This window comes from Astyanax mexicanus, chromosome 22 (assembly GCF_023375975.1).
Source record: "Astyanax mexicanus isolate ESR-SI-001 chromosome 22, AstMex3_surface, whole genome shotgun sequence".
NCBI classification, from domain to species: Eukaryota; Metazoa; Chordata; class Actinopteri; order Characiformes; family Acestrorhamphidae; genus Astyanax; species Astyanax mexicanus.
The window spans coordinates 11,838,973-11,854,888 of NC_064429.1; the positions used below are offsets into that span (position 1 = coordinate 11,838,973).

Genomic DNA, 15,916 nt, shown 5'->3' on the forward strand with positions numbered 1-15,916 from the left:
GTGCGCACACCGGAATATATATCTACACTGATGGGCGTGGTGTTCTAGAAATGAGGTGTGTTCAGGTACATTTCTGGAGTTTTATCTTGTTTATCTTGGTAACAGAAAACACAGGAGCTCCACTGACTGAATACAACCTAGACAGACACGAACAGTCAGACGTTCATCGCTATCTCGGTAACACAGACGCTGTGCCGAGCCGAGCGTACACCCCCACTTATTACACACACATGAACACACTGAATAAAGAATAAAACAACATTTAACATTTAACATTTAAATTTCCAGATCATTTGCCCTGTGTTAGCAGCTCATCTGGGCCCTATAAAGTTTAGTTCACAGGTTCCATGTTGGCTCCACTTTTAAATATAAGTGATGGACTGTATCAGGGTCAGTGATGGATCAGTAGGGGTTATGATCTGGGCTGTACACTGCACTGTAGGGGCCTAGATCTCATACAGTCCCTGTGGGATTAAGGTGGGCTGTGATGTTGGGATCCCCAAAACAAAACACCTATATAACACACATTTCCCTGCTGGTTGGGTAATCCACAATTACATTTCTAAACAGGTAATCAGTAATCTGTAATTGAGTAAATTTTTAAACAGTACGTTACGGCTCCTGCACTGTAAAGATTTATAATATAGATAATAATTTGTACTTTTTAAAAATACGTTTTAGGCTTTTAGGTGTTGAAGTTCATCTGCAGCTTCACACATGGTGCTGTGAATTCTCACAGCTCTAACTGGAGGCTAAAGGCTGGTGATTGTGGTGATGTCTGGGTTAACACCCCTAGAAGAAAATTCCACTCAACATCCCAACTTTATATATAAATAGATAATAGGTTTTGTATATGTGTACTGCAGCTGAATAAAAACTAAAAGAATAGAAATATGTTGTCTTAATTTTTTTTTATGGTTTTATAAGTCAAATGCTTTCAGCTGCAGATGTACAGGTTGTGAATCCCAAATGGGTCCCATAAAGATGAGTTACTTAAAAAAAAGTATTCAGTAATGTAATTAAAGATTACAAACCCAACCAGCAGGTTCAGGTAAGTGTCACGTGGGAGGACCGTGGGCTACTAGGTGGGTTCCAGGTGAGCATCATGGGAAATGTGTGTTATATAAATGTTTTGTTATGGGGAAAAATTAAAATTTGCCCCAACATTACAGCCCACCTTAATCCCACAGGGACCGTATGAGATCTAGGCCCCTACAGTGCAGTTTACAGCCCGATCATAACCCCTACTGATCCATCATTGACCCTGATACAGTACATCACTTATATTTAAAAGTGAAGCCAACATGGACAATTTAAAATCTCAACTCGGTGACAAGTGTCACTTTCTATTGAGGACTGCAGACCCACAGTTATTAACCCCTCCATCAAGTGTGTTCAGTACTCTTCTACTGTTCTGACCTGCAGCAAACTTAATGCATATCCATTGTGTTTAAGTCAGGCCACTCCAGGCCACGGAACATATATTTACAGACAATGTACAACATACAAAATTTTACCTGAAATAAACTCCTTTTACTTTGATTTCTATTGAAAATTAAAGATCTCATTACATAAGTGGCAGTGCAGATTAACCCCTCCCTCCCAGTGGCCGCACAACCAGTGATAGCGTTTCTTTCAGCTAAATTAATGCTACTTTGTCAAACCGTGCTTCTCTAGTGTACATTTAAGGTTTTGGTAAAAAAATCAACCGGAGATCCAATTTAAACCTACAGTTAGATTTAAAACTACACAAGATAGCAAGCCATAAAGTCATTGGTTGACATAGACACTCTAACATCTCTCTGATCGACTCGTTTTTCTGAATATTTTCTTTTACTAGCTGCTGCAGACAATGGAGGTTGAGGATGAGTTTCATGTGCAGCATCATAAACAACTCAGAGACCTACTGTATTTCACAAACAACAAGAACAAGAGGATTTTAGTGAAAGGAGACATTTAAGAAGGTTGTATCTCTCTCCTGTAAAGTTGTTGTTTTGGAGATTTTTTTTTAATTGGACAGCGATGATTCAGACCTAAAACCTTGTAAGTCTGATGACACAGCTAGGCACAATTTGTTCATCTTCACTGTGAGGTGTATTCATTGTGTTGTAGCTTATTAGACTAAATGTGTATTAATTTCCAGTAATTGTACTGTAGTTGTGCAGTAATTGTAAATCCAATCTTCTCATTTACAGTCCTGTGTGAGTTAAAGCAGCTGCAGTAAGCAGAAAGTTCATGTAGTTCCTGTAAGAGTCTCTGGTGTGATGGGAGTGTTTGCTGATGTTTGTTGTTTTGATGCTTGAAGTGTGAAACTCTAACTGTAAGCTAAAATGTTCATTTTAACACCCTGTGTAGCTTCTACAGAACTGTACAGCTTCTTATCATATGATAACAAGTTTGATATCTGAGGCAACAATTTACTGCTGAGCATTTAGATAAACATGATTGGGTTTGGGCTGTTGGTGTCTCTCTATTACTGAACAATATAAAGACAGTGTACATATATTTACACACAATATACGCACAATATACAAAATATCATCGCTTTCCAATGAAAAAGAACTATCTCCATTTTTCTTTTAGGCGATTTTTAGTTTGCCACATAATTTGAACACACAAATTGTCCTGTAAACTGTAACTTTTGGACAGTGACAATTCATGCCTGAAACCTTGTAACTCTTCCACTTGCAACTCATTCCACTGTTCCCTCAATCCATTCCACTGTTCCTCAATCCATTCCACTGTTCCCTCGATCCGTTCCACTGTTCCCTCGATCCAATTCCCTGTTCCCTCAATCCATTCCACTGTTCCCTCGATCCATTCCACTGTTCCCTCAATCCGTTCCACTGTTTCCTCGATCTGTTCCACTGTTCCCTCGATCCAATTCCCTGTTCCCTCAATCCATTCCACTGTTCCCTCGATCCATTCCACTGTTCCCTCAATCCATTCCACTGTTCCCTTAATCTGTTCCACTGTTCCCTCAATCCATTCCACTATTCCCTCGATCCGTTCCACTATTCAAAATTTTTGGGGACTACGCAGGACTCTGTCTACTTCAGGCTTCTCTTTCTTTATTTTTTTTTGGAACAATCCTGTCTTACAAGCAGCAGTTTTTAACTTCTCAGTCACATCGTGCAAGACCCGCCATCAGATGCCAGACCATTATTGGTACCCATGTAATGAACAGACGTCAGGCCGAAAGGCCGAAATCAGACCACCTTACACTTCATGAGATCAACCCCTATTCACAGCCGAATGACCAGAAACTTCGAACTCAGATGGGAGCAGGTGTCATACTCTAGACGTTTATTTAGATATACATGGTTGTCATATTACTTTGTCAAGAGAAGAAACTCACCGTGCCACGAAACCTGTCAAACTCCTCGTTCAGTCAAACATTAAACTGATCTGCAAATCGTATCAGGAGGACGATGCCAACTCTGTATACCATCTACCATAAAGACATTTTCGCTCAAACCACCCCTGAAATGCTGTTAAACATCTTACGGAGTTCTGATTCGGCCGCTGGTCCTCCCACTTTCCGTCTTTTTGGGGGGACCTGGCTTGAGAACCATCTCAAGTTGTCCTGAACTGTACCCCAAGCTACATAATCACAGTTCCCCTCCTCGCATCGTGTAGGCGGGGTTCATTATAGCAAATGAGTGAAATAAGCTTAAATCGAGCAAAAAATTATTTATTTTGTGGCTTAAATTTGTACACAAGAATCAATAGAACTTGACAAGTAACTTTGTGTGCTTTTTGTGTGAAAATTCACTAAATAAGATCATATTCTTAAAATAAGTAAAACAATCTTACACTTATGATGCTTAGTAAGACCAAAATGAGATGTATTGCCTTAAAACTAGTTAATTTCACTTGCTAAGAATAATGTTTCTGCAGTGCAGGAATATTCTGTTTTACAACACATAGCAACTGAAAAACCAAACCCTGTTTTACAGAGACCCCACCTAGACCTTAGCAACCAATAAGAAAGCCCTCTGAACTATTCCCTCCCTTTTGGAGGTGGTTTTGAATGATCTACAAGATCTCTGGGAGGTTAAAAAGGGCTCAGACTCTGCAGGAGCTCCAGCATCAGCATCTCTGCTCTACAGACGCTACAAACACCAACCAACCAACCCACGACTTCTGCTGATCACTGTGAGTACCCATCTGTACTTATAACCCAATACCAGCCTCATATATAATTACACTTTAATATATACATATATACAGCTCTGGAAAAATGAAGAGAGCCCTTCAGTTTTTGAATCAGTTTCTCTGATTTTGCTATTTATAGGTTTATGTTTGAGTAAAATGAACATTGTTGTTTTATTCTATAAACTACAGACATTTCTCCCAAATTCCAAATAAAAATATTCTCATTTAGAGCATTTATTTACAGAAAATGAGAAATGGCTGAAATAACAACAAAGATGCAGAGCTTTCAGACCTCAAATAATGCAAAGAAAACAAGTTCATATTCATAAAGTTTTAAGAGTTCAGAAATCAATCAATATTTGGTGGAATCACAGTTTTTTTTCATGCATCTTGGCATCATGTTCTCCTCCACCAGTCTTACACACTGCTTTTGGATAACTTTATGCTGCTTTACTCCTATATATATATATATATATATATATATATATATATATATATATATATATATATAATGTGTGTGTGTGTGTTACAGGAAAATGAGCAGAAACACACTCTCCACCAACCAAGAACTGCGCGCAGGAGACTTCCTGATCTCCAACAACAGAGAATTCAAAGCTATCTTCCAGGTAGAACACCCGCTAAACCCTCCACACACCGCTTATAACTGATACAACACCCGCTAAACCCTCCACACACTGTTTATAACTGATACAACACCCACTAAACCCTCCACACACTGTTTATAACTGATACAACACCCGCTAAACCCTCCACACACTGTTTATAACTGATACAACACCCACTAAACCCTTCACACACCGTTTATACCTGATACAACACCCACTAAACCTCCACACACTGTTTATAACTGATACAACACCCACTTAACCCTCCACACACTGTTTATAACTGATACAACACCCACTAAACCCTCCACACACTGTTTATAACTGATACAACACCCACTAAACCCTCCACACACCGTTTATAACTGATACAACACCCACTTAACCCTCCACACACTGTTTATAACTGATACAACACCCACTAAACCCTCCACACACTGTTTATAACTGATACAACACCCACTAAACCCTCCACACACTGTTTATAACTGATACAACACCCGCTAAACCCTCCACACACTGTTTATAACTGATACAACACCCACTAAACCCTTCACACACCGTTTATACCTGATACAACACCCACTAAACCCTCCACACACTGTTTATAACTGATACAACACCCACTTAACCCTCCACACACTGTTTATAACTGATACAACACCCACTAAACCCTCCACACACTGTTTATAACTGATACAACACCCACTAAACCCTCCACACACCGTTTATAACTGATACAACACCCACTTAACCCTCCACACACTGTTTATAACTGATACAACACCCACTAAACCCTCCACACACTGTTTATAACTGATACAACACCCACTAAACCCTCCACACACCGTTTATAACTGATACAACACCCACTAAACCCTCCACACACCGTTTATAACTGATACTACACCTGCTAAACCCTCCATACACCTTTTATAACTGATACAACACCTGCTAAACCCTCCATACACCGTTTATAACTGATACAACACCCACTAAACCCTCCACACACCGTTTATAACTGATACAACACCCACTAAACCCTCCACACACTGTTTATAACTGATACAACACCCGCTAAACCCTCCATATACTGTTTATAACTGATACAACACCCACTAAACCCTCCACACACCGTTTATAACTGATACAACACCCACTAAACCCTCCACACACCGTTTATAACTGATACAACACCCGCTAAACCCTCCATATACTGTTTATAACTGATACAACACCCACTAAACCCTCCACACACCGTTTATAACTGATACAACACCTGCTAAACCCTCCACACACCATTTATAACTGATACAACACCCGCTAAACCCTCCACACACCGTTTATAACTGATACAACACCCGCTAAACCCTCCACACACCGTTTAAAACTCATACAACACCCGCTAAACCCTCCACACACGGTTTATAACTGATACAACACCCACTAAACCCTGTTTTGATCTGGTTTAGGATGATGGGAACTTTGTGGTTTATGGCTGGAAGCCGCTCTGGGCTTCTAATACTGCTGGAAAATCAGGAAAGTTCCTGATAATGCAGGAAGACGGAAACCTGGTCATCTATAATGATGATGAGGGCCCGGTTTGGGCGAGTGACTCCTGGCAGGGGTGCCAAAGCCTGAAAAACCACTTGACCCTCCACGACGACGGATGTCTGACCGTCCGGAGGGACTGCAAGGTGTGCTGGACCGTTAATGAATAAACCCTACAGAAGAGATTCACTGAACAAAATTACAGTAAAATAATACAAATCTTACAGTTTTAACTATTCATTAATGACTGTACTGCTCACAATGTTTAATTAAAAATGTGGTGAAAATTTGTATGTGATATTGTCTTTATTGGCTAATTATTTGATTACATGGAAAAATACATCTGTTAAAAATATATAATATAAAATATAAATATAAAAAAATACAAAAAGAAAAGATGTAACCAACAAATAGATGTCATTCCAATGCATCTACCGACTTGCAAACTCCCAGAATGCACCTCTCAGTCACGTGTCTCAGCTAGCCAATCAGCACCTGATTGTTAGATCAGCTTTACCTGTGTTCTGATTAGTTTCTGGTGTTTTTCTGTGTATATATACCACTTTGTTTGTCCAGCTTGATGCAAAGTATTGTCCTTGTTTTTTTAGCTGTCTGTGGCGTCACAACAGAAAAAAATTAAGGTTTTATGTTTGAAAATACATTAGTCCATATAAAACTGACTGAGAACTAAATACAATGTTATGATGTTTTAAACATTTCCAAAACACATAAAACAGGAATAAGGCTGTGCACTGCACTATAATTAAACCGAAATAGATCAAGAACAATTACAAAATGCACAATGCATTTCATCTACTCTTAATATAATTAACAATGTTCAAGAATATAAAACACCTTCTAAACAAACTATTTTTTAAACATATTTAGCGCAAACACACAAAAACAATAAGTCTACAGGCTGACAAGTGTTGGAGCTGACGTGTGCGCAGTGCTCACTGCAACGTGATTATAATATTCTAACATTGTGCAACATTTTATTTAAAACAGTTTAATTTGTTGTTTGTTACTATATTGTGATTATCACGCCATAACTAAATATCGGGTCAGATTTTGGCAGAGAATCTAATCTCTAAAGCTAATACAAGTGAATAGTATATAAAAATAAATATTATATTAATAAATGAGTCCCACCAGCAGTAACACCCTAAACCCAACAGAGGGCGCCAATGGACTATTATTACTGCAGTCCCTCACCAGCCCCACTACAGTCTCTCATCCTCATTTAAATACATTTTCCAAACTTCCATTAATGTTTTATTATCTATTATCTAATAACAGAGATTTTCCTATATTTTGAAACATTGATTTGACGTTGTGTTCAGCACCTAAACGTCAGGTTTGTCACAACGTGTCCGTGTTGTCTGACAACGTTTCTGAATGAACAGTTCAGGAGTCGAGTCGGTTCATTTGATTCACTAAAATATCCGGATCTTCTGCACTTCAGGAAGTACGCGGAAAAAATAAAGTCAAACATTTACACCTAATTTAATCTAAACATGTAATTACCTGATAATTAACATTACCTGAACTGTATGATCAACCTGTAATAAACATTGATTCTGTTACATTCAGGATACGAGCTTTCTGCAGGCGGAGCAGCTCAGTTTCCTTCCCTAAACTTTAATAATCCTTCCCAAATAATACTTTAACAGTATTTTACAATAATCAAAAAAATAAATAAATTAGTGCTCAGTTTCTAGAGAGCCCCTAAACCATATTTTTTTTATTAATAGTCAAAATGTGTTTCTTTGTAGTAATGAAACATACCATTCCTGTAAACATTTTCTGTCTTTTAAAAAAACGTATTTACTTTGGTAATTTCCGCCTCTGCAGCGCCTCCACATGCTCAACTGTGGTGTAGGCGAGGGTGATGTTTAAGCTCTCCCTCCTGCTCCGCCCCTAAACTCATACATCACTCAGTACCCTTCCCAAACTACTCTCTCTATATATATATATTTAGCATTGTTCTGAATTGAGCTGAGGGTGGAATCAGCTAAAATCAGGCGGTTTAGTTTCCCTTTAATCAAATTCAACAAATTCAAATGCAGCAAACCTATCTGTTTCAGAGCATGTTAACCAGCTAGCCTCCAGTATAGAGTATGTTTTCTCCTGTTTTGAAGTATATCTCCCAGGCAGTTTGGGATAAAAACATTTCTTATTTTTCTTTAGGAGTAATCATAATGTTATATTATGTTTATTCATAAACATTTATTTCTATTATTTTAGTTATAAGTTATAAAACTTCAACTAAGTTACAAATACATTTTACTCTCCTTTTAGGGTTTATAATAATTTATCAGAATAATGTATGATATTCTATTAAGAGACAAATGAATCGAGAGTATTTTAGCTAACATGAATCATGTTTATTTTAAACTTTCCATACTGAAATACAGTAAAAGGTTAATCATTTTGTTAATGGAGAAATTCTACTTCTATTGCTGTAATATTTTACCTACCATGCAAATACATTTAACTCTAATACACGGCTTGTTTAGTCTCCCATCACTGTATATGTTTAACATATGATTAATATGGCTTATAGTCATTATGTAATACTCATAATTAAATGTAATGTTTTATTTTGTTACAGTGCTGTTTTGATATGAATTAAATTTTTCTTTATTAAATACGTCATATAATTCCGTCCTGTCTTCTGTTGAGGCTTCTTGTTCCGCGAGTCTGTTTACCGTACTGTCCCTCTATAAGCGCCGATTTTTGCAACGACAGCAGAGAATGAACTCTTGCGCCACGAAAAACGCTTAAATACACATTTTACTGTTCAACTGTTCAACTGTTCAACTTGTGCCTGCGTGTGTGTGTGTGTGTGTGTGCGTGCGTGTGTGTGTGTGTCTATCTTTAGGTTTCTGAGAAATCACGTAACCCGCCCTGTCGGAGCTCGGGTGATTCTGTGTGTATAACAGCTGTATTGTGTTCAGTTTAAGGTTATAAATGTTATAAATGTTATGAATGTTATATAATGTGATTAAATACAGGGATAGTGTTTGATATTTGATATTATTGGTTTATTAATCGGTACCACACCCTTTATTCTTCCTGAACCAGAACCGAAACTAACCCGCCGCGGAAAGCGATTCAGCAGTGATTCACATCAACCGACTCAGAATCGGCTCACAAACCGACTCACAAAAAAACAAAAAACACACAAAAACAATATATTATTGTATATACTGTTATATATTATATTTGTATTCTAGTTTTGTGACTTTTTTGTGAATGAAATTTACAAAACAACAAGGTCACATATATGGTCATACCTATGACACAAGACAGGGGGGGGGGGGGGGTTAAAGAGGGTTTATACCAGTATAAACAGAACCTGTATAAACATTAGTGCAAATATAAAGGTATAAAGGCTTAAGACTTGGAAAGAGAGTGAGTGCGTAAAGGTTTTTATACAAGTTCAGAGTTTTATGGGGAATTAAATTAAAGTGGGTATGACAGTGCAAATTTAAGCAGTAGTGCATGTATGGGTGTGTGAGTGCAGGGGGTCAGGATCTAAATCAATTTCATATATTTCTTTCTCAAATTGGTGTTACCCAATTTTTCCATTGTTTCCATTGTTTTTGATGTGGTCAGAAACATTGGTAATTTGCGCTAAAATTTCTACACTCCCATTCAAGCTTGTTACATGCAGATGATATTTTTTATTTACAGTAAAACTGGGTGGGTTCAGACAGAAAGTGCTGTGTACTGTGTATTTATTTTGTGGCTTAAATTTGTACACAAGAATCAATATAACTTGACAAGTAACTTTGTGTGCTTTTTGTGTGAAAATTCACTAAATAAGATCATATTCTTAAAATAGGTAAAACAATCTTACACTTATGATGCTTAGTAAGACCAAAAATGAGATGTATTGCCTTAAAACTAGTTAATTTCACTTGCTAAGAATAATGTTTCTGCAGTGCAGGAATATTCTGTTTTACAAGACATAGCAACTGAAAAACCAAACCCTGTTTTACAGAGACCCCACCTAGACCTTAGCAACCAATAAGAAAGCCCTCTGAACTATTCCCTCCCTTTTGGAGATGGTCTAGAATGATCTAGAAGATCTCTGTGAGGTTAAAAAGGGCTCAGACTCTGCAGGAGCTCCAGCATCAGCATCTCTGCTCTAGAGACGCTACAAACACCAACCAACCAACCCACGACTTCTGCTGATCACTGTGAGTACCCATCTGTACTTATAACCCAATACCAGCCTCATATATAATTACACTTTAATATATACATATATACAGCTCTGGAAAAATGAAGAGAGCCCTTCAGTTTTTGAATCAGTTTCTCTGATTTTGCTATTTATAGGTTTATGTTTGAGTAAAATGAACATTGTTGTTTTATTCTATAAACTACAGACATTTCTCCCAAATTCCAAATAAAAATATTCTCATTTAGAGCATTTATTTACAGAAAATGAGAAATGGCTGAAATAACAACAAAGATGCAGAGCTTTCAGACCTCAAACAATGCAAAGAAAACAAGTTCATATTCATAAAGTTTTAAGAGTTCAGAAATCAATATTTGGTGGAATCACAGTTTTTTTTTTTCATGCATCTTGGCATCATGTTCTCCTCCACCAGTCTTACACACTGCTTTTGGATAACTTTATGCTGCTTTACTCCTATATATATATATATATATATATATATATATATGTATATATAATGTGTGTGTGTGTGTGTGTTACAGGAAAATGAGCAGAAACACACTCTCCACCAACCAAGAACTGCACGCAGGAGACTTCCTGATCTCCAACAACAGAGAATTCAAAGCTATCTTCCAGGTAGAACACCCGCTAAACCCTCCACACACCGCTTATAACTGATACAACACCCGCTAAACCCTCCACACACTGTTTATAACTGATACAACACCCACTAAACCCTCCACACACTATTTATACCTGATACAACACCTGCTAAACCCTCCACACACTGTTTATAACTGATACAACACCCACTAAACCCTTCACACACCGTTTATACCTGATACAACACCCACTAAACCCTCCACACACTGTTTATAACTGATACAACACCCACTTAACCCTCCACACACTATTTATACCTGATACAACACCTGCTAAACCCTCCATACACTGCTTATAACTGATACAACACCCGCTAAACCCTCCACACACCGTTTATAACTGATACAACACCCACTAAACCCTCCACACACTGTTTATACCTGATACAACACCTGCTAAACCCTCCATACACTGCTTATAACTGATACAACACCCGCTAAACCCTCCACACACCGCTTATAACTGATACAACACCCGCTAAACCCTCCACAAACTATTTATAACTAACACAACACCCACTAAACCCTCCACACAGTGTTTATAACTGATACAACACCCACTACCCTCCACATACTGTTTATAACTGATACAACACCCACTAAACCCTCCACACACTGTTTATAACTGATACAACACCCGCCAAACCCTCCACACACCGTTTATAACTGATACAACACCCACTAAACCCTCCACACACCGTTTACAACTGATACAACACCTGCTAAACCCTCCACACACCGTTTATAACTGATACAACACCCACTAAACCCTCCACACACTGTTTATACCTGATACAACACCTGCTAAACCCTCCATACACTGCTTATAACTGATACAACACCCGCTAAACCCTCCACACACCGCTTATAACTGATACAACACCCGCTAAACCCTCCACAAACTATTTATAACTGATACAACACCCACTAAACCCTCCACACAGTGTTTATAACTGATACAACACCCACTACCCTCCACACACTGTTTATAACTGATACAACACCCACTAAACCCTCCACACACTGTTTATAACTGATACAACACCCGCCAAACCCTCCACACACCGTTTATAACTGATACAACACCCACTAAACCCTCCACACACTGTTTATAACTGATACAACACCCACTAAACCCTCCACACACCGTTTACAACTGATACAACACCTGCTAAACCCTCCACACACTGTTTATAACTGATACAACACCTGCTAAACCCTGTTTTGCTCTGGTTTAGGATGATGGGAACTTTGTGGTTTATGGCTGGAAGCCGCTCTGGGCTTCTAATACTGCTGGAAAATCAGGAAAGTTCCTGATAATGCAGGAAGACGGAAACCTGGTCATCTATAATAATGATGAGGGCCCGGTTTGGGCGAGTGGCTCCTGGCAGGGGGGCCAAAGCCTGAAAAACCACTTGACCCTCCATGACGACGGACGTCTGACCGTCCGGAGGGACTGCAAGGTGTGCTGGACCGTTAATGAATAAACCCTACAGAAGAGATTCACTGAACAAAATTACAGTAAAATAATACAAATCTTACAATTTTAACTATTCATTAATGACTGTACTGCTCACAATGTTTAATTAAAAATGTGGTGAAAATGTGTGAAAATTTGTATGTGATATTGTCTTTATTGGCTAATTATTTGATTACATGGAAAAATACATCTGTTAAAAATACAAAAAGAAAAGATGTAACCAACAAATAGATCTCACACATTCCAATGCATCTACCGACTTGCAAACTCCCAGAATGCACCTCTCAGTCACGTGTCTCAGCTAGCCAATCAGCACCTGATTGTTAGATCAGCTTTACCTGTGTTCTGATTAGTTTCTGGTGTTTTTCTGTGTATATATAACACTTTGTTTGTCCAGCTTGATGCAAAGTATTGTCCTTGTTTTTTTTAGCTGTCTGTGGCGTCACAATATAAAAAAATTTAAGGTTTTATGTTTGAAAATACATTAGTCCATATAAAACTGACTGAGAACTAAATACAATGTTATGATGTTTTAAACATTTCCAAAACACATAAAACAGGAATAAGGCTGTGCACTGCTCACTAATTAAACCGAAATAGACAAAGAACAATTACAAAATGCATTTCATCTACTCTAATGTAATTAACAATGTTCAAGAATATAAAACACCTTCTAAACAAACTATTTTTTTAACATATTTAGCGCAAACACACAAAAAAACAACAATAAGTCTACAGGCTGACAAGTGTTGGAGCTGACGTGTGCGCAGTGCTCACTGCAACGTGATTATAATATTCTAACATTGTGCAACATTTTATTTAAAACAGTTTAATTTGTTATTTGTTACTATATTGTGATTATCACGCCATAACTAAATATCGGGTCAGATTTTGGCAGAGAATCTAATCTCTAAAGCTAATACAAGTGAACAGTATATAAAAATAAATATTATATTAATAAATGAGTCCCACCAGCAGTAACACCCTAAACCCAACAGAGGGCGCCAATGGACTATTATTACTGCAGTCCCTCACCAGCCCCACTACAGTCTCTCATCCTCATTTAAATACATTTTCCAAACTTCCATTAATGTTTTATTATCTATTATCTAATAACAGAGATTTTCCTATATTTTGAAACATTGATTTGACGTTGTGTTCAGCACCTAAACGTCAGGTTTGTCACAACGTGTCCGTGTTGTCTGACAACGTTTCTGAATGAACAGTTCAGGAGTCGAGTGGGTTCATTTGATTCACTAAAAGATCCGGATCTTCTGCACTTCAGGAAGTACGCGGAAAAAATAAAGTCAAACATTTACACCTAATTTAATCTAAACATGTAATTACCTGATAATTAACATTACCTGAACTGTATGATCAACCTGTAATAAACATTGATTCTGTTACATTCAGGATACGAGCTTTCTGCAGGCGGACCAGCTCAGTTTCCTTCCCTAAACTTTAATAATCCTTCCCAAATAATACTTTAACAGTATTTTACAATAATCAAAAAAATAAATAAATTAGTGCTCAGTTTCTAGAGACCATATTTTATATAACTAAACCATATATTTTTTATTAATAGTCAAAATGTGTTTCTTTGTAGTAATGAAACATACCATTCCTGCTTTAAATGTTATAAACATTTCCTGTCTTTTAAAAAAACCTTTTACTTTGGTAATTTCCGCCTCTGCAGCGCCTCCACATGCTCAACTCTGCTATATATTTAGCATTGTTCTGAATTGAGCTGAGGGTGGAATCAGCTAAAATCAGGCGGTTTAGTTTCCCTTTAATCAAATTCAACAAATTCAAATGCAGCAAACCTATCTGTTTCAGAGCATGTTAACCAGCTAGCCTCCAGTATAGAGTATGTTTTCTCCTGAATGTTTAGATTTGCAACCATCTTGACCACCAAAGACCAGAGTTGTCATCTGTGACGCATAAATGATTGTTATTTCTATGGCCCTATCAAATATTTATAAAAAAAATAATAATAATTCCAATCACAGAGGTGTTCTGGATTTTTGTGCTGATCATTAAGTCTACAGTATTGATGTATCTGTAGTGCTGGGGATTATTGTTTTAGCTGTTCAGTTTATTTTAGGTTACATGTTGTATTTTGTGGTATAGGTAAATTATTCAGCTTCATTCAGGTGTCATACTCTATTAGCATATCTATGTATGCTAATCGAAAAACATTATTACCCTTTATTACTACTCCCTGTACATGAAGCCCAATGGGAATCTGAACGTTTTGTCCACATGTTCCACAGGTTATATGTTGGTCCTGGGTGGACTTAAACATGGGCCCTGTCTTATAGCCTTATAGGGATGGGATCTGTATGATATTATGGTGGGCTGATGGAGCTCATTTGAGGATCCCAATTAGATACCAGTGTAAACACATTTCCAAACCCACTCAGAACCCATGATGCCCACCTGGAACCCACCTAGTAGCCCATGTTCCACCATGTGACCCCGCATGAGCGTTTTGTCAAGTCAAGTCAGGCCAACAGGCTTTTATTGTCTTTATATCTGAGTACAGCTACACAATGTAACACAATTATGTTCCTTCAGAACCATGGTGCAACTTGTACCAAACAATACAATAGACAACATAAAGTGCAAAAGTGTATATATATATATATAATCAAGAGGAAGATGGATGATCACAAACCATCAAACCACCAAACTGAACTGCTTGAATTTTTGCACCAGGAGTAAAGCAAGTTATCCAAAAGCAGTGTGTAAGACTGGTGGAGGAGAACATGATGCCACGATGCATGAAAAAAACTGTGATTAAAAAACAGCATTATTCCACCAAATATTGATTTCTGACCTCTTAAAACTTTATGAATATGAACTTGTTTTCTTTACATTACATTTTCTTTACATTATTGGTTTATTAATCAGTCCCACACCCTTTATTCTTCCTGAACCAGAACCGAAACTAACCCGCCGCAGAAAGTCCCGATTCATCAGTGATTCACATCAACCGACTCAGAATCAGCTCACAAACCGACTCACAAAAAACCAAAAACACACAAAAACAATATATTATTGTATATACTGTTATATATTATATTAGTATTCTAGTTTTGTGACTTTTTTGTGAATGAAATTTACAAAACAACAAGATCACATATATAGACATACCTATGACACAAGACACAGGACAATAGTGTAATAGTGATGTGTGTGTGTGTGTGTGTGTGTGTGTGTGGGGGGGGGGGGGGTTAAAGAGGGTTTA

General features: G+C 37.6%; 2 protein-coding genes across 4 annotated transcripts in view; both read left to right on the top strand.

The window, feature by feature from the left end:
• LOC107197403 (uncharacterized) overlaps positions 1–15,916 on the top strand; it is a 63,715-nt gene that overhangs the window by 29,953 nt on the left and 17,846 nt on the right. The window lies entirely within an intron of this gene.
• LOC111188518 (uncharacterized) lies at positions 1,376–6,623 on the top strand. The gene is made up of 4 exons (XM_022662321.2): positions 1,376–1,964; positions 3,960–4,158; positions 4,691–4,784; positions 6,257–6,623. The coding sequence occupies exons 3-4, from the start codon at positions 4,695–4,697 to the stop codon at positions 6,503–6,505; spliced, it is 339 nt and encodes a 112-aa protein (XP_022518042.2). The 5' UTR covers positions 1,376–1,964; positions 3,960–4,158; positions 4,691–4,694; the 3' UTR covers positions 6,506–6,623.